General features: G+C 45.0%; 1 protein-coding gene across 1 annotated transcript in view; it reads left to right on the forward strand.

Annotated features, from left to right (window-relative positions):
* Positions 1 to 20,071, forward strand: part of PTPRJ (protein tyrosine phosphatase receptor type J) — a 166,336-nt gene that overhangs the window by 97,122 nt on the left and 49,143 nt on the right. The window contains exons 2-5 of the mRNA XM_036861340.1: positions 12,348 to 12,366; positions 13,526 to 13,756; positions 15,701 to 15,883; positions 18,502 to 18,738. Of these exons, the coding sequence (XP_036717235.1) occupies positions 12,348 to 12,366; positions 13,526 to 13,756; positions 15,701 to 15,883; positions 18,502 to 18,738 (670 nt within the window). The remainder of the gene's footprint in view (positions 1 to 12,347; positions 12,367 to 13,525; positions 13,757 to 15,700; positions 15,884 to 18,501; positions 18,739 to 20,071) is intronic.

Consider the following 20,071-nt stretch of genomic DNA (forward strand, 5'->3'; position numbering starts at 1 on the left):
CATGCTTCACCTCTTGAACCCTCCTGTCCCAGCTCCTGCTAGTGGTGATAATGGTAATACTAGCGAATATTTATTGTGCACCCACTGTATGTTAAGTGCTTCGCATGGATTATGTCATTTAAGACTTGTCACAGGAATCCTGTGAGGTACATACTGTTTAAACCATTTATTTTATTATTTATTATTTTTTATAAATTTATTTATTTTATTTTATTTATTTATTTTTGTCTGTGTTGGGTCTTCGTTGCTGTGCGCGGGCTTCCTCTAGTTGCGGCGAGCGGGGGCTACTCTTTGTTGCAGTGCGCGGGCTTCTTATTGCAGTGGCTTCTCCTGTTGCGGAGCACGGGCTCTAAGCGCGTGGGCTTCAGTAGTTGTGGCTGCAGGCTCTAGAGCACAGGCTCAGTAGTTGTGGCGCACGGGCTTAGTTGCTCCGCGGCATGTGGGATCTTCCCGGCCCAGGGCTCGAACCCGTGTCCCCTGCATTGGCAGGCGGATTCTTAACCACTGTGCCACCAGGGAAGTCCCTAAACCATTTATTTTTTAAGTTGTGAGAGTTATCAAACACACACAAATGAACCCCAGGTACCCCTCTCTCAGGTTCTGTACTTAGCCCTCTTTTGCCCCACCCTTGCTCAGGTAGGTAGTTATTATAGTTGCTGAAAGAGGATGAGGATCTGGCTCAGGTGAGTGCAGTTGGTAGGGCTGGACTCCAGAGTGTCTTCTCTTAACTCCTGTGCTCTCCCACCTGAGGACGGATGTTTGCTGCTGTTTATGGAGTACCTACTATGTGCCACTTAATCCCCACATCAGGCCTACAGAGTAGATGATAACTTACAGGTGAAAGAGCTCAAGAAGTGAGGTCATTGGCCTCCAGACTCCTTGCTAATTCGTGGCAGTACTATGATTCAGATCCAGAGCTGATATGTATAGTATGATTCAGGCCCTGCTGATTTTCTGCCCCACCCCATTCTCTGCCCTCCTCTCTTCCTCAGTGCAATGGGAATCAGTGGCGTGGTGGTTTCCCTTGTGGGAACCTCTGTCTTCGAACCTTGGAAGAACATCAGGTTACTCCAGGATGGTTTCTCAGAGGGCGTGGAGAGCTTCTGGGTCTGTTGCAATCACTGCTGGCCCCTGTGGCCTCAGAGATAGAATCTACCGTTGACCTTTTGGCAGGCGTTCATAGCTAATGAGAGATCCTTTAGCTTTTGTGGTCAGTTGACGGCAGAGCTCGCAAAGCTGGCACCTCGAGTCCTGATGTTCAGTCCTCCTCCGGGAGGAAGGGGGAGAGGGGTGGGGGGCTGGGGAGCTGGGAAGGCATGGACTGTGGATGCACCCAGCTGGGGGTGGGGTGGGAAAGGGGAGGATTCTGTGACCAGCTGGCCCTGAACATAGAAGGCACTTGGTAAATGGTGGCTCTTAGCTATCTTTATCCGTACTCTAAGGTGAATGGGCGGTGCAGGAGGGACTTGATGGGATTTATGGAGTGGTTTTATTCAGATTCAAGAGTAGGAAATGAAAATCTCGACTTTCACAATCAACTGAAAGATCAGAGCTCTCTACCCTGGTTTTGCTCCTTTTTGGGGGTGGTGGTAGCATGGGGGAGCAGGTCAGGGGATGAGCGGAGAATTTAGGGACAGGCAAAATGGTCCACTTTATATTCACATTGTGTACAGTATTTACATCTGATGTTGGCCGGAGGTCTTTTCCTAAGAGAGAAGCTTAGAAAGTAAACATTCGTTAATAATTGCAACCCACAAATTTTGCAAACTGCACTTCAGTCAATGGTCAGAAACTCAAATGGTGTCAGGGGTTGTTGGGAACATAAATAAATGGAATAGGCCAAATAATGAAGTCACAGTGCCTCTCGATCTTTTATATGCTCATGTTTGATAGAGAAAGTGAACAGTGTGGGTGCCATGTTGCTTGGCAACTGCCATTTGTCCTCAGTGTTTAGGTGACAATACTAGGGAGTGGTGGTGAACTCTAAGCACTTACCCATGGAAAGGGGGAGCTGATGCTCAGATCTAACTCGTTGCTTAAATGTCTCCAGGTCCTCCCCCTCCCCCTCCCCCCTCCTCCTTCCTCCTCTTCTTCTTCTGCTTTTTTCTGAGAAGCTGAAAATCAGGATTTACAAAACGCTGTCTCCTAATTTTAAAATATTTGCTTAAGATTTTAAGAAACACTGTGGCAAAGCATCATGTTTTATACTATAAATATATATACTCTTTATTTGTCAGTTATATCTCAATAAAGTTGGAAAAAATACAGTGGGGAAAATAGGACAGTGTTCTAATGGAGGTATATTAAAAAAAACAACAACACTGTGGAATAAATAAAACATGTCAGTGGGCTAGATTTGGACAGTGGAGCTTCAATTTAGGACCCTCAGATTTATCGTATGATGTGGAGAAAAGGTTCAGAGAGGGACCTGGGTTCTGCCAAATCTGATTCTCTCATGAGATGGGGAGGTGAGTCCTGCTGGGGAGCCCATGAATTTGTGCTTTAGTCTCAGGGCTGGGTGATCTGGGTTGAGTTGCTGAACCACTCTGGGACTGACTTTCTTCCTTCATGAAGTCAAAGGGGAGGTCGATCACTATTTTACAAACTGTGTTCCTTGAGGTGCATTGGGGGTTTCATAAGTGTTTCCTGTGAGTTTCATAGAAAACACGCCCCCTCTCCAACCCCTTCCAATTTGGCTGTGTGAAATTGTAATGAAATTGTAATGAAAACACTTGCCCACATATGTGTTACACCAAGTTTTAATACATTGGAGAACACCAGTGTCTTAACTTGTTTATGCATCTATTATATTGAAAACAAGAACAAGGTAACTTTAAATGTATAATGAAAAGATTGCTTTTATTCAAGTGTACATATACGCACATAGACATACCTACATAGATATATATGATATGTGGAACTCTATGCATATAATTCTTCATAAGACTCTTTTTGAAAAAAATAGTTCTGCTGCTAAAAATACCCATGGAAACTTCTGGCCTGGGATTTCCAAGGTCATCCTCAGCTCTGCATCTCAAAGTTCACATAGCCTCACCAAAATAGCCCCTCTGGTTACTTTTTCCTGTGTGCATTTGAAAGGGAAATGTTCATCATGCCTTCAACTGCCCCAGGAGGGAAGAGATGAGCCAGCTGGTCTTTGCAGGGTAGTTGTTGCTCATTCCTTCTGTCCAAGCCTCACCTGGCTTTTTGGGGGCACAAAATTATGGATTATGCTGACCCTTCTCCACAGTCCCTTTCGATGACAGTGTCAAGTTCAGAGAGTCATATATCTGCAGATGAGCCAGAGTCAGCCAGCCCATTCTCACCTTGCTTTGCCCAGTGTCTCGTGCTGTAGGTACTGCTTGCCATGCTGCCTGTTGGTCTGCCTGTTCACTGCCTGGGGGGCTCTAGGGTGGAAATGGATGCTCAGGTATTCAGGCTGCCCCACAGTGCCGCACCTGTCTTCTGGAAAGTTTCCCATAAAGGTGTTTATTGCCTGGCTTCTGGGTTCAGAGGGAGCACCCAGCCTTTCTACCGTTTTCGTGATCAATGATTTACCTTTTTATACCAGTTTTAAAGGGAGCTGTTGGGTAATTTTCACATAGGAGATAAATGGAAGGAAGAATGATGGCCTTTCAGAATTGAAATTTGTGCATGCACCGAATCTCATAAAATGCTATTTGATTTTAAAAATCTCTTGAAGCGGTTCACGTTTTGTTTAATTATGTCGGTGGGTAAAAATAACTATTGTCATATGGTGTGTGGGCTTGGTTTTAGAAGGATAAAGAATCTATTGTTACCCACTGTGTTATTCAGTCACTTATTACCCAACCCTAAAAACCAAACGTGTATAATAGAAAACCTTCAGCTTTGTCACTTGCTAAAATCCAGGCTCTGTGAATTTACCCTCAAACTCTTCTCCTTTTGAGAATAGCGCAGAAGCCTTCTAAATTCAGTCAGTTTTAATGGGTGGACGGAACCTGTCCGCAGGGCCCTTGACAGGCAGGGGTTTGTGACGGGCAGCTGCGGAAGTGCCTTTGGGTTCCGTGGTCTCAGCTGAAATTTGTCCAGGGTCCGAGCCAGCTTAGTGCTCCTGGGAGAGGTTAAGGTCAAGAGCTTCAGTCAGGCAGACCCGGGTCGGAAGCGTAGACTTACTAGCTGTAGGATTCTGGGTCAGGAATTTAACTTTTCCAAGGCTTGTTAGTTTCTTCATCTGTAAAATAGGGATCAACACAGCTCCTGCCTCGCGGGTCCTTGTTGTGAGGCCTAAAGGAGTTGATGAATGTAACACCTGTAGTGCAGTGATTGGCCCATAGTTAAGGGCTCCATCAATATTATTACAGGTAGAATCCATTAGCATTAGGCACCCGCACTGGGTCACTCTCAGACCACCCGTGCCCCTCCCTCGCTGTCCCCCAAGCTCACGGGGTGCTTGGCGCCCCTGCTTCTCCAGCTGGCTGGCTTCCGGCTCCATCTCTGCACTGCACTGTCCTGGTCTTTGGTGCTTCTCTTGCCCCTGGCTCTTGGTGAGTCAGAACCACCTTATGTGCCCTGGTATCTTTGGCATCCAGCCCAGGGCCTGGCGCAGGGCAGGACCGCAGGAAAAGGCACGAGTGGCTTGGACTGAAAGGGCCTCAGAGCCTGGAGAGCTCCTGGGGCTGGAGTGGTCGCAGAAGGTCATCAGGTGAGCTGACGGGTGGCCACTTCAGAGGTTCGGTGAGGCAGGAGGAAGGCTGTGAGGCTTGGGAACATAGGAACCTTGTTTTGTTAGAGCCCCAAGAGAACTCAGACGTGGGGTCTGTATTGCGTATATCCTTCCGCCATTTGGTACTTGCTGAAATGGATGGCTTGGTGAGCCCCAAGTGCCCGAGCTCACAAGCATCAGGGGAAGTGGAACCTAACCCTCTTGATTACCCTGTTGGGCCGTGCCTACCGGATTCACAGGCTCTGCAGTGATGTGACGTGAGCTCTGGGCTGTGGCTCTTCCGTGTGCCCCTGCAGACCCCTGACCCCCACCTCCACCCTGCTCTGCCCACTGGGAGGAAGCTGCCCTCTGCGGTCTACACCAGCGGGTGCCCTTGACCTGCAGCTTCCCACTGGGCCAGTCCCGCAGCAGGAAGCCCCCAGTGGAGATGGGGGATGGCAGCCCCTCAGCCTGTTCCCTTGTGCTGCCCCACTGCTCCTGCCTCTAGGGTTCTTGCCCAGCTCTTGCTGGTTTCCCTTAGCCCCACCCACACCCTCGTAAACAGACCCTTTTAAAACTCTCCTCAGTTACACTGGTAGAGTGTGTCATCTGTTCCTGCCAGGATCCTGATGAATACTAGCACGTTTTAGAAAGAGTAATCTAGCAGTTCTATTTTAATTTTCCACTGTGCATTGAAGGGAGAGACTAGAAGAGAGGCAACCATGTATGTGGACGAAGGAATAGGGCCTGCTATTCACAAAGGGCATCAATTTAGCTTTTGGCCTTTTATATTCAAATGAGGGATTTTAGGTAGAGTTGCAGCAATACTCTGACAGGACTGAAACAAAAATATACTGCAGCAGATATAACCCTCTTCTGGCACTTCTTAATTTTAAAAAAATCTTTTTTTTTTTGAATTATCACATGCTAGTAATTAAAAAAAAATTTTTTTTCTGGCCACGCCATGCAGCTTGTGGGATCTTAGTTCCCTCACCAGGGATCGAACCCGGGCCCCCTGCAGTGGAAGCATGGAGTCCTAACCACTGGACCGCCTGGGAAGTCCCCTTACTTTTTTTTGGTGTGTGTATTAAGAGCTTCAAGATATGAAAATGGAAATGGTCTGTCTGTATCAGCCCAAGAACGAGGCTGTTTTCTGTTAGTTAGGGCTGAGGGTTATGAGGTCTTCGTTTAGGGTGGCCACACGACAGAAGTGGGAAGTCCAGGTGCATTGTACAGGGAAGCATCTTTAGGACATGACCACTGAGTGCACCCACCAAGGGCGAAGGGAGGGAAGAGTCAGGTTGTTCCAGAGTTTATGGACTGGGAGACATGTGCAACGGGGCAGTCACAGAGGTACTTGGGAAGAGAATACGTACAAGTCTGTTTTGGTGCGCATCTAGGAGTAGTGTTCAAAGTGGACCACTGATGTAATGACTGTAGCTTTGACCGAGTTGGGATGGCACTGAGGGCAGTGTTAGCAGTTTTCTCTTCTCTGGGCCTGGAGGAAGATTCTTGTGACTGGAACCACAGTCTCAGGAATGGGGGTGGTTCCCAAAGAGGGCGAGGGAGAGCTTTGGCTCATCAGCATAACCAAAGGAGGCTGTGAAACAGAAACACATCCCTGGGGGAGGGGAGTGATAAACAAGGCTGGAAGTCTTGACAGTGAGGGTCTCTGCTCCTTAGAAAAGAAGAAGACTGCTGTGCAGTGTTGGGTGATCTTGGGCATAGTTAATGCCTGGCCATCTGGTTGACCAATGGGTGGACCATTGTCTGCTGTGCCTGGGGTATCTAGGTAACGGGAAGTCCTTGGCAGAACTGAAGACAGTATTATATTCTTTTCTTCGTATGTTGGCATGTCTTCCTCCTAAGACAGTGAGCTTAATCTCTCTTCTCAGTGTTTGCTCCTTTTGCCCAGTTATGGGGCCTGCAGAAGCCTTGGGCCACCTGTGTGGGTGACTTTGCAGGGGGGTAGCGAGAAGATGGGTAAGCTATGAGTACTCCATCTGGGTCTGCATCCCAGGAGAGAAGGCTTTGGGGAATCTTGGCTGGAATGGTTGAGGTCAAGATAGAGGTCAAGACCTGGATTCTGTTTCTGGTGCTTCCTCACTGGCTGTATGCCCTTGGGTAAGCCACTTACTGTCTCTGGGCCTCAGTGCCCACCTCTGTAACTGAGTCATTGTTCAACTATTTATACACATGGGAAGTATGAGTTTCAGATTGCCCATTGGTTTTATCAGTAGGATCTGAGCTTTGGTGTTGTCATCTGTAAAATGGAGATAAAAATACCTTGCAGAGTTGCTGTGACGATTCAAAGGTGATGACGGTGGTAACAGCTTAAATAGATCATTTAATTTCATATTCACTATAACAAAGCAGGTATGATTATCATCCTTGTTTATAGATGTAGACACTGAGGGATAGAGAGGTTAAGCTACCTGCCCAAAGTCACACAGCAAGTAAATGGTGGCACTGAATGATTTCCCCCAGGTGGTCTAGTTCCAGAGTCCAAGATCCCATGAGTCTGTGCTCAGACAAGGTCTGTACAAAGCCCAGCTCAGTGCCTGGCACACAGTAGGTGCTTAGTAAACTTGAGTTCCTTCCTTTTTATCCTCAGAATGCATTCGGAAGTGGAGGCCCCCACAGTGCTTCTGGAAGGTTGTTCTGCGCACCCCATGTTTTCTGATGTCCAGTTCAGGGTGGGGGGTTCATTCCCCCTTCTTTGGCTGTCAAAGCCACCTTTCAAAGCCTCTCTGTTTATTACCTTCCTCTTCTCCTCCCCACCCTCCCCACCCCAACCTCTTCCTTCCGGAAGCTTCCTTTCCCTCCTCCCTCCCAATGGCTGAGCTTGATAATAAACAGTCACCTACTTACTATCATTTAAAAAAAAAAAATTGAAGTGGAATTCACATAACATAAAATTAACCATTTTAAAGTGTACAGTTCAGTAGCATTTAGTACATTCACAATGTTGTGTAACCACCACCTCTCTCTAGTTTCAGAACATTTTCATCACCCCAAAGAAAATCCAGTACCCGTTAACAATCACTCTCCCTTCCCCCTCTTCCTAGCCCCTGGCAACCACCAGTCTGCCTTCTGTTTCTATAGATTTCCCTATTCTGGACATTTCCTATAAATGGAATGACAATGTGTGTGCTTCTGTGTCTGCCTTCTTTCATTTAGTGTAATGTTTTCGCGGTTCATCCACATCGTAGCATGTTATCAGAGTTTCATTCCTTCTTATGGCTGAATAGTATTCCGTTGTATGCGTATACCACATTCTGTTAATCTGCTGTTAGTTAGGTTGTTTCCACCTTTTAGCCATTGCGAATAGTGCTGCAGTTGACCCCCACCATCTGTTATGCAATCACTGTCCCCTGTTGCAGTTTGGGCACAGGGGCTGTGGCTTCTGGTGTCCCCTGAGGCCTAGACAGGGTGAGCTCATTCATCACCTCTGATTGCTGGGTCTGTTGGAACCAAGAGGGAGAAGGCTGGGAGCTAGATGTGCCCCTAGCTCTTGGGCCTGGCTCTGCATACTTTATCTGGTTTAATTTCTGCCTAGAGGGAAGTACAGAGTGGAAAGTGCTGGTTTTTCTCCACCCTGAAGTACTTCTCCCTCCTGTGCCTGGGACAAGTTCATAATAGCCAGTTGGGAAATTTCTTAGCTCTGTGACCTAAGGTGTACTCTGACCTCAGCGTCCTCATCTGTAAAATGAGGATGATTGTTCTTGTTTCACACAGTTGTGAGGATTAAATGGGTTGGAACCTGCGGAATGCTTGCTTCTTTCCCTACCTGGATTTGGAGTTCTGGGTGAGGGACCAGTTGAGGGAAGGCACTTGGAGGCAGGACGATTTCTGTGGAATCCTCAATTAACAACTACCAGTGCCTTTTGGGGTCCTCTTAGAAGGGGAAAAAGCTGAGATAATTGTCATCACCATGTTTAGCTGTCACTGTTGAAAAGTTGTCCGCAACTTCCCTTTTCTGCAGTTAGTTAACTCTGATGCTCAGTGTATGAATCTGTGGAAATTTTCTCCCATTTCACCCCCAGGCACAACTAGGCTCTGAGCTAACTTCAGGAAGATGAGCTTTCTGTTGATTGTATTCTTTTAAAAAGTACTTATGAGGCATCCTCCATGCCAGTTAACTTGTAGGGTGTTGTTTGCAAGGGTCTTTTTTTTTTTCCTGTGGTCAGTGGAAGAGTTTGGGGGCCTGGCAGACCAGAACTTGCCTCCTGGCTTTACCTCTTACTGACCAGCTCTGTAACCCTTGATGACAGATCACTGACCTTTCACTTTTTTTTAATCTATAAAAATGTGAAAATTAGTCACCTTGCTTTGTGGTTGCTTTGTGTCAAATAGTGTTTTTTTGGTTGCAAATCTTAGACAACCCAAACAAAAGTAATTAAATAATAAGGGGTATTGCATCTCCCCAGGCAAGAAGTTTGGAAGTAGAAAGAGTCTAAAATTGCTTGATTTGGCAGTGCAAGGATCCAGGTGTTTTCTCTCATTCCCCTCATCAGCCATCCTCAGCAGGTGGGTGAGTTCTTCCCTCCTTGTCACATAGTGGCTGCAGCGGCTCCAGGCATCATGGGTAGATCTGCTGAAGTCCAGCGAAGCAGGATGGTGTTTCCGTCCTTTTTATTAGTGAAGAAGCTGTCCCCCAAGAGACCCCTTGCAGACTTCTCTTAGGTACTCTTGTCCTTCGTTTTAGTCTGCATCCTTTAGGTCCCCTGGGTCCTAAGGCAAGGATTAAACTGCTGATGCTTTATATGGGAAGTCAAGGCCTAGTGAGGTCAAGATGAGGGAACAGAAGGGGGAGTGAGGCCAAAAAAGACATGAAGCCATGTGAGGTAGTGTGTTATCCCTCTGGCTACTATTTCATGATGAGCCTCAAAAAGATACCAGCTGGTGTGTATGCCTGGCACATAGGGCCTTCTTTGGGAGGGTTGCCAGGAGAAACTGTACCTGGATTTGTCAAAGAAGCACACTGATAATATCTTTTGAAATTAATCTTTAAACCTTCCCTAAGTCCTGGTACATTTCTCGCCAGTTGCTTTACCCTGGAAGGTAGTGTAGCTAGTGGTTTAGGACACAGACTCTGGAGTCAGACTGCCTGGGTTCAGATCCAGGTGCTGTAGCTCACCAGCCCAGTAGGGACCTGTGCCTCCCTTTTAGGAATGTTTGGAGGATTAAGTGAGTTAATATCTGAAAGCACTTGGGACGGTGCCTGGCAGAGTCAGTGCTCTGTGTATATGATTTTAACCTTTGGAAACGTACCTTTTTGCCATGACCATGATTCTTGAACTTTCATCTGTAGAACTCAGAGCTCTTTGACACGTTGTCCTGTGTAGTGACTATCAGCCACTCAATGTTTACCGAGTCTAGGACTGTAAAGGACACAGATTGAGATGCACGGACACTCTTCACCTTCATGTTTGCCCTCAGTGAGTGGTACCTACCCGAGGGTATCCTCCATCTGTCCTCCTCTCTCCCTCCGCCATAGCCTCCTGTGACTCGGAGCCTGTCTGCTTTAGCTCTAGGGCTTTAGCACAGCGCTTGACACATGCAGGTGTGCGAGAATCGCTTGTTAAACGAGTTGTCAGTACTTTCTACCTTGAATTACTTTTTTACAGACATGTCTTATTTCCCTTACCTTCCTGTAAACAGTTTGAGGACAGGACCCAGATCTTTCGTGTTTTAGGCAACACTTGGTTGGATGGTTGGATGGTTGGATGATTGAATGGATTCCAGGTGAGGACACAACACATAGATGCCCAGGCAGAGAGATAATAACATTACAAAGGGCCAGGACATGCCATCCTAGGGTCATGAGGTTATGTAGTTTAATGTTTTCCAGCTAATGGGCAAAAAAAAGTTTGCTGCGCTGTGCTACTTAACTAGCAGCTGACTTCTTTTTCTCCCTCTCTTGTGGTCCATCCTGGATGATGTGGATTGATGCATAGCATAGATTGAGGGGCAGGGGCTGGAGGGAGGAAGATGAGCTGGAAAAGTTTAGGGCTGAGATGAGGAGGGCTTGAGGGTACAGTGCAGTGGTGGGAATGGAAAGTTTGAGAGAGGGGGTGAGTAGGAAAGGATATCAGCAGGGCTTCCCGGCCCCCCCCACCCCCGGCTTGCAGGGAGTGAGGAGAGGAAGAGTACTGGATTCCTTTGAGTACTAGTACCTGGGTCACTGGGAGATAGGACAGGGGCCAGGCCCCCCCCCTCCACCCCCCTTCTGTCCACCTATCTCATGAGATGAAAACGAATGTTGTTCTTATCGTCTCCATTTGATAAGTGCAAATTTTCAGGATAAGCGGAAGGAATACTGGCCTGGGTAATCAGGCTCCTGGGACCTGACTGGCCTTGGACTTGGCCTTGGCCTTAGCCTTGCTGTGGGACCTTGGACAAGTTTTTCCCTTCTCTGGGCCTTAGGGGTTGCCTCCTCTCCAAAATGAGAGGCTCATTCTTTCCTTCCGTGGCATTTATTGAGTGCCTACTGTGTGTAATATTCTAGGCACGGGCATAGATGCGGTTTCTGTTCTCGTGGAGTGTACGTTTCAGTTGGAGGAGACTGACAGTAATTGAGGTGAATGCCGGGAGAAAACTCACCAGTGATGTGATGGAGAGTGAGTGGGGCTAATTTCCATTGGTTGCTTGGACACAGACTCTGTGAAGAGGTGGCATCTGAGGCCACAGTCTGTGAAGGTCTGAGGGCAGAGTGTTTTTGGAGAAGGGAATCAATACGTAAAGGCTCCAAGGGAGAATCAGCTTCAAGAACATTGTAAAGGGTGTGAGAGGCTATGAGATCAGAGAGCCCACGTAGGCTGTAGTTAAGAGTTTGCATTTTATTCTAAGTGTGATGGGAGGTTGGAGGACACTTTTTTCCACTAGAGTCCCTTTTGATTATTTTCCTCTTTACAAGGACCATACTTTGAAATATCCAAAAAGGTGTGTTAACTAAACAACAGAATGAACAATCTTAAAATATTTTAGGTTTTTAAAGTGTGGGGAACTAATATATGGATCATGATAAATATCTTTGAGGATCCCCAGGGATCTAAAGATGGCAGATTGAGATACTGTCAACTAGACAATCTTTAAGGTCCCTCTGTTTCAAACATTTATTCTTCTCAAAGCTGATTGCCATATGATTAAAAAAAAAAAGATGACTGCCACCTACTGATAGAAGATGAATTTTTGCACAATGAAAATCTCAAACCAGGTGGATTTCTTCTGTCACGCATCTGGCTTTATACCCTCCATTTCTCGACCTGAAGTGGCTCTGGGGAAGGGGTGATGGGGTGATGGTCCTGCTTTCCTTTCTTTCTGACCCAGAGAATCTCAACTCTTGTTTCGATGTCCTTCTGCCTCAGTGCACAATGTAGCGGCAGGAAGGAGTGCTGACCTGGGGAGTTGCTCTTGTTGGATGTTTCAGTGGGAAAAAACACTGCCAACAGTTGTCTGGTCTCCATTGTTTGTAGTTGACCCGCGGTTACACTGAATTCCCCTATTCAGTGGCCCTATACCCTAACCCTGGCCAACAGGCCTTTGCCTAATGTATTTAACACCCCGCCCCAGTTATTAAATTCTCAACTGCTTTATTTCTGATTTGCATTTGCCGTGGCTGAATGAATCTGCTGACTTCCGTTTTCTTTTTCTGTTACAGATCGTGTGCACAGGTGACTGTAAGTACCACTTCCCATTGCACTCTTATGTTGTTCGCTACTGCCCCCCGATGGACACAGCAACATTAACAGCAACGTGAAAATCACAGAAAACGCTAATTTGCTAAAACTTGCTTAGTTTCCAATTTTTCTTTAGAAGTGGGGTGAGGGTGAAAACAGCAAGTGAAAGAAAAAATTTTTTATTTGTGCAATCCTGACAAATAAAAATATAATTTTTCTGTGATTTTTTTTTCTAGCCTACATCTGTAGGTGATCAAAAAAAAAAACCACTTAGTTTTCATAATGCAGTATCATTTATATTTATTTCATGTACTGTTATCCTATAATTATTTTCTTGTGTTGCTACATTACCACATGATTTTTAAAATGGTGTACAAGCTTTGCATAACCTTTGGAAAACCAGATGTAGCCTCCTGGATATTTTGCTTCCACGTGGAGGGCTGAATCCCAGTTGCTGGTCCATTGAAGTCCTCCCAGGTCTGTAGTAAAATGAGAAAAATAAGGACAGTATAATAAGTTTTTTATGAAACTAAATATATTCAGTTGAAATCACCGTTTATTCTGGGATTATGTCCTTACTAATTTTTTGGATCATAATTCGTTTCTATAAGAAATAAAATTATTTATTTCTATAAGAAATAAAGTTAATAGTATTTGGTAATTTTTTAATGTACGTTTTTGAAAAAATAAAAACTGGTAGCTTTTGTCTGTCCTCAAAATTCAAGGACAGTTTTTTTTTTTCCTGGTTGGTAAAATCTCAAAGTCTGTGAACCATAGAGATAAAATAATTAGAATGTTCTCACAGTGCCATACAAAGAAGGCAGGCCTTGCTGAAACCTTCTAATAAAGAAAAGCTCAGTTAATAACAGTAATTATGCAAAGCCTGTGCAAACAATAGAAAGAGTTCTACAATTGCTTTTTCTTCCTTGTTAATCAGTTTGGTAAATAAACTGGTAGGTTCCTTGTGCAGGCTTGAATCACTGGTGCAAGAGAAGAAAACATCTGTGTGTAGAGGTGATACTGTAAAGTGGGGAAAGGGAGATGAGGGAACTATGATGTGTTTTAAAAATTATAATAAAAAAGTCTGTTGTATGGCTGGTATATGGTGGGAGGTGCCGTTTTATTAGCTTGCATTTCGTTCTTCTTTCCCGTGTTCTAGGCTCCCGCTGTGATCTGGTTGAATTGACATCTACAGCCAGTGAGATTCAATCTATCAAGGCACCAGGAAACTTTTCAGTGATAAATGTAACAGATTTGAGTGGCCAGAGTCAGCAGTTTCCCCGAGCAGACAGTGATGGGAAGACTTCATTTTCAGGGCTGGTTCCTGGGACGCACTATCTTTTCACCTTTTCAAATGGCTCCAGTACCTGCTGCCAAGAAGTGCAAATACGTGAGCGAGACTTTTCTTTTGGGATGGATTGTGGGTCTTAGAGAATGTCAGTGTCTACATGTCTGAGCAGTACTACGATGGCGTAGTGGTGAAGAGCGCAGACTGCGAATCAGAGTCCCAGGTTTGCTTCCTGGGTCTGTCAGTGTTTCACTGTATGCCCTGCGGCTAGTCATTGGTCCTCTTAGACCTCAGTTTCTTCATCTTTATTACCAAAAATGCATACATATACACACACATATTTTTAAAAGATATTTTAAGATGTACTTTGCTGAACTATTGAAAGTTAAGAACTTCCTTTTCTAGGGAATTCCCTGGTGGTCCAGTGGTTAGGACTCCACGCTTTCACTGCCGAGGGTGCAGGTTCAATCCCTGGTTGGGGAACTAAGGTCCTGCAAGCCGTGTGGTGCGGCGCAAAATAAATAAATAAAAAAAAAAAATGCTTTTTAAAAACCTTTCCCTGTATAAACAGAATCCCTGTATGAATCAACAAAATTTAGTTCTTGATATATTTCTCTTTCTTTAAAATGGTGCCATAGCCAACTTCATAGTTGTTGTGAAGCATAAATGAGAAAATGTGTGCCCAGCACCTGGCGCAGTGCCTGGGACCCAGCCAGCACCCAGAATAGGACTGCTGCTCTTCTTGCTGCCCTCACGCTGTAACTGTGGCTATTGTTTTATCATTATCCCCATCACCATCATCACTGCTGATTGCAAATGGCGCCACAATGATAACCTGCCAAAATGCTACTCTGACACTGTGAACTGGTTACTTTATAGAGGGGAGGTTCAAGTCTGAGGGGCTTTCTGGCATGAAGTTTATTGAATTGTGGGCCACCACATTCTTCTGTGCCTGGTCCTTTTTCTTTTCTCTTGTTTCCTCTCCTGCCCTTCTTCTTTGATTGGGTAAATGTTTGCATCTCCCAGGTTCCAGGTAAGGCACACCCTCCGTGCTGTCATTTGAAGGTCCCATGCATGCTGAAGTGGTGTTACCTGTACCACCTTTATTCTTCTGGGATAAGGCCCTGGGTCCTTATTGCCTTATTGCCTATGCAATAAGGGTAACTTCTGTTTCTAGTTGTTACTCCTCCATCTAGACTGTAATTAGGATGCATCCATTTTGAAGTTTTAGTTACTGTTAATAACCATCATGGCTTGCATTGTGTTAAGATCCTGTACATCTACAATTTGACAGGTGATGAAGTGAGGTTCCGAGCAGTGAGATGACTTCGAGTACAATCACCTGCTAGTGACAGCAGGATTGGACTCTGGGCCCTGAATTTTGAATGTCCAAATCCAGTGACTTTGTTTACAATTTCAGGGTGCCTTAATAATAATCCTTTATGTTTAAGAGCTGTCAGCAGAGGAACCTGAGACTGAGATGTTTTAAGGCACTAATTCCAGGTCACACAGCTAAGGGGCAGAGCAGTGCCTTACATCCGGGTCTGGATTCCAAGACCAGCTCTTTTCTCTTTATGCCATTCTGTCCTATGCCATCTTTAGGCTAGAGAACTGTGGAGCTTCCTCCTAATATCTGGGTTTGGAAAAAAAGTTATCACATGCTTCTGCACTGTATATGCCTCTCCATAAGCAGTGTTTTCTGAGAATCAGGAGATAGACTTATTTTGCATCTCAGGTCTCTTTTATGTCAGCTTCTGTACAGATTTAGCTCCATGTTCAAGTCATGGCCAACAAGGCCACCCTCTGTTATTTTTATCTTTGTTTTATAGCCTTCTGTTTCACTAACACACATGCATACATGTATATATGGGAATCTAAATGTATTTTGTTGGAGGGAAGTCCAGGAGGCAAATAAAGAGAAATGAAATTCTGTGGTTGCAAAATTCACTTCTGGAAAGTAGACATACAGAGCAGTCCTTACTCTTACATTTCTTTTCGAAATATAATTTTTTTCTTTCCTTTTTTTGGGAAACAATATTAAAATAGAACCCAGTCCTACAGAAGCTGTTACCATCAGTCCAACCAGTGTGACCCTAACCTGGAAAAACGACACAGCTGGAGTAACGAGTAAGATGGAAAATGGGCAGATGAGTCTTGCAAATCAAACAGGTGGTAACAGCACATACTCAAGTCCAGGAAGCAATGGGACTTCAGGAGATACCACATTAGGTAAGATGAGTAGCTCCCAGGAATAATCATGAACCATCCTTCTTGTCCTGTATCCTAGAGCCTTGCCCATTCAAGTTGCCTGCTGGAAAGAGATTGACTTTCATTAACTGTGGAAGACGAGAAAAGATTCTGCATTGTTTCAAGCCCAGGAATTCAGGTGGCAGGATCACTCAGTATTAAGGTCCTGTGTGTTTTGGGATATTTTAGCTACTTCCAACTGTTTGGTTTAAAATTTTTTTCATTATTATTGATTAATACTTACTTTTCTGCTAAGACTTGGGAATGGAGACCCGTTAGAAATGTGTCTTGGGCTTCCCTGGTGGCGCAGTGGTTAAGAATCTGCCTGCCAAGGCAGGGGACACGGGTTTGAGCCCTGGTCTGGGAAGGTCCCACATGCTGCGGAGCAACTAAGCCCGTGTGCCACAACTACTGAGCCTGCGCTCTAGAGCCCGCGAGCCACAACTACTGAAGCTCGCACACCGCAACGAAGAGTAGCCCCCGCTCGCCGCAACTAAAGAAAGCCTGCGCGCAGCAACGAAGACCCAACGCAGCCATAAATAAATAAATAAATAAATAGATAGATAGATAAATTTATTAAAAAAAAAAGAAAAAGAAATGTGTCTTGATGGTGTTGGTAATTACTAGGCTTCTTTTAATCTCCCTAGGGAAGTTGATGCTATATTTATATTCCTGGGGGCTTCTGTTGGGCATGAAAGTTTGATATACTTTATAGAGGAATATATGCTTCACATGAAATAAGAGTCCAGTGACTCTTATTAAGCTTAGATTTTTATTTAGTTTAGATGTCAGTACCCTGAGCCACCTGTTACAGCTGCAAATTTAGCTTTTTTTTTTTAAGCTGGAAAGAACCAAAAATATAAAAAACAGATGAGACGCTCTTTTTAAGCTGAGAAGAATACACAATATAAAAAAGAGGTCCTGTGTTGGTTTTCTGATCACACCCTGTGTCAGGTGTGCTCTCATTGGCTGGTGAAGGCTGTGGAAAGCTGACTTCCTGAGCCCATGGTGTGAAGTGACCGCCTGGCACATCGCCTTCTGCACACGGAGCGGGCCAATGCTAAACCAGTGGTTTTCAACATTTTTTCTTTTTAAGCCTGGAAACTATTTCTTTAAATAAAATCTTGCCCAGATGCCCAGTAAGTAAAAAGAACTGGAGAGAGAGGAGCTACAGGGATGCAGTGTCACAGGTACCTTCAAAAACCTCCTGGAGGTTGGCAGCACAGTTTTAGAGAAAACAGAAACCCACAGTAAAGATTTGCTGTATTGTGAGAGAGAGAGGAAAAGAAGGAGAGGGCAGAGAGGAGATAGAAGAGAATTAAGGAGGAAGAAGAAGGCAGAATTTAGAAATGCTGATGGGACAAGGTGATACAGAATTGGTGACTATAGGAAAGGGGAGGTGGCCAGGTGGCCAGAAGCACGCAGCCCAGGAACCAAGGATCCTCACTCCACCTTAAAGCCCCCAAGGTCAAGGCTGTGTTTATCAGCTACTGTTTATTGAGCACATACCGTGTGCTTAGCTGTCCTTAATACATCAGGGTGTCCTCACAGTAACCCTGAGGGCTACAGCGGAAGAAATGGTAATGCCGAGAAGTTAAGTTTCTTCTGAGCTCCCAGAGTTATTGAGCATCATGTAGTGGGAACCCAGCAGCCTGATTCCAGAGCACTGTGGTACAGTGGTGTTCATAACAGTTACCCGGATCATTGAGCTGGCTGCTTTATTCGTGTTGCACGTGTCTTTTTTAAAGAAATGTGTGACCCAGTGTAGAAATCTTTGCATCAGAAACATTTGATGTGAAGAATAGAATTGCAGAATGGATCAGCTCGCCTCACAGCTGGATGGTGCCTCACAGTCTTCCAGGCCAGTGTCTTCGCGTTCAGCCTCCTCAAGCAGGGTTGTGGATCTGTCTGCAGTGCTCCCTGTGCTTGTATCAATATATGCTTAAAGCTGGAGCCCTGGGTCCTAGTTTCCCTGATGCTACGAGTAGTGTGCATTCTTGAGCAAGTCACCCTGCTGTTCTGAATCTCCATGTTCTTATCTCAAGGTTGAAGGGAGTGGATGTCATCTTGGCCAAAATGGTTTGGTTTATGTCACAACCAGCCAAATAAAGTGATAGAAAGAACGGCGGGGGGATGGTATAGACTGGAAATCTTCTGAAGATTTCCCTTGGGGTTGGAATACAGGGAAGAGGGTCTTAGTTGAAATGTCTTGATACTGTGAAATATTATTTGTATTATCTGGAATTGAGACCTTTAGATGTAGCAAATGATCACTTTCTTGGATGCTTATTCCTGATATCTAAAACAAATATTAAATGCTGCTGTTTAAAAGGGCAATTTAGCAGAGTGTCAGATCACTGTTGGAATTAACTGTCGTGGAGAATAGTTCAGATCCTAAAAAATTATGGCTTTAAGGTTTATTCTTTTCTCCTTTTTTTTCTGCATAATGATAAGTTTTCTCCCTGCTGTGAAAATGATGGAACTGCACTGGACTCTGATATAAAGGAAGTATTTTTAGTGGGTCACATTGAAACATTCTTAATGAAAGGTGACTACAAGTATCTTATTCCATCTGTGCCCACTGTGTGTTTTTAAAATAGAGCCTCATCCAGTTTCTGGTCTTCGTGTTGTCTTCGTGGGTGTGACGCATGTTGCTCTTACCTGGAAGAATGATAACATCACTCACACCTTCCGGATGCTCCTTGAAGGAAGCCAGGAGTCGACTCAAAACTTAGCAGTCAATATTTCAGACCTGAAGCCAGGGATTCAAAACAAGGTCACCCTGTGTCTTTCAAATAAGACACAGAGTGACCCTCTGGTTACAGAAAATAGCTTAGGTGAGTTACAAAAGTGGGCTTCTGATCTGCCTTGCTGGTTTTGACTTGCAGTAACTTATAGTTAAGAAAAATTGTTCTGATAATTTGTACGGAGTTTAGAATTTATAGAGGTCTTCTCCACATTTTAGTTTGACCTCCACGAGTGTGTGAAGAAGGAGGGGAAAATGTTCTTATTTTACAGGTCAGCACAGTGGGTGTTGAAACTTTTTGGAGTCTGGCATCCAGGAAAGTAGCTGGGCCCTTTAGCTTCTTAAACTTTTGGTTGGATAGATAACAGATGTGTTAACCCAAGTAGGCCCACTGGAGGAACTTAACCGCATCCAATGAGAAAAGGGCTGCTTATCAGGCAAATCTAGCAGATGTCTTCTGCATTGACAGTGGAGTAGTTATTTGCAGACTTCACAGAATTTTCAGGGGTAACCCTGTGAATTGAGAACAAGTACTCAATCCCCATTTTACACATAAGGAAACAGATGTACAAAGTAGGTGTCAGGATTCTTGACGGCAGGTGACAGAATCAGACTTCAAATAGCTTAGACTAAAAGAGCAACTTCTTGGCTCGTGTATATTTCCCCCCCAGGGGCAGCAAGGCCTTGAAGGAAGAGATGAGGTGACTCTTGTCTCTCTTCCCTGCTTGTTTCTTTTTACCAACTTTCCCCTGGTTCAGCAGTTCTGCTTGTTTCACCCTCTCTCAGCAGGGGACTGGTCCAGGGAAAGAATTCCTTGAGTGGGCTCTGCTTAGCCAAGTGTGAATCATGAGGTTGTCCTGGAAATCCGTGTTTGGAGTTGGGTGGGAGAAGATGATTTCTTGAAAGAAGCTGGGGAGAGATGCAAATAGCTGAGTTGGAGAGAGAAACGCAAATATCTGCGGTGCTACCTGGGCTAAAAGTACAACGTGAAATACCTGCCCCAAATCAGGACCCTTTCACAGAGAACGAACGTGCGGACACGGTGGAGGGGAAGAGGGGGTGTGGGATGAATTGGGAGATTGGGATTGACATATATACACTACCATGTGTAAAACGGATAGCTGGTGGGAACCTACTGTATAGCGCAGAGAACTCAGCTCCGTGCTCTGTGGTGACATAGATGGGTGGGATGAGGGGGCGTGGGAGGGAGGTCCAAGAGGGAGGGGATACATGTATACATACAGCTGTTTCACTTTGTAGTGCAGCAGAAACTAACACAACACTGTAAAACAACTATACCCCAATTAAAAAAAAGAAAAGGTAAAAAAACTCACCAAACCCCCACATCAGGGCCCTTTCAGGAGCATGTGTATCTCTGGGGGGAGGAAGGGAACAGGTATTTGTGGAGTCCCAGCTGTGGGTAC

Source organism: Balaenoptera musculus, chromosome 8 (assembly GCF_009873245.2).
Source record: "Balaenoptera musculus isolate JJ_BM4_2016_0621 chromosome 8, mBalMus1.pri.v3, whole genome shotgun sequence".
Lineage (NCBI taxonomy): Eukaryota > Metazoa > Chordata > Mammalia > Artiodactyla > Balaenopteridae > Balaenoptera > Balaenoptera musculus.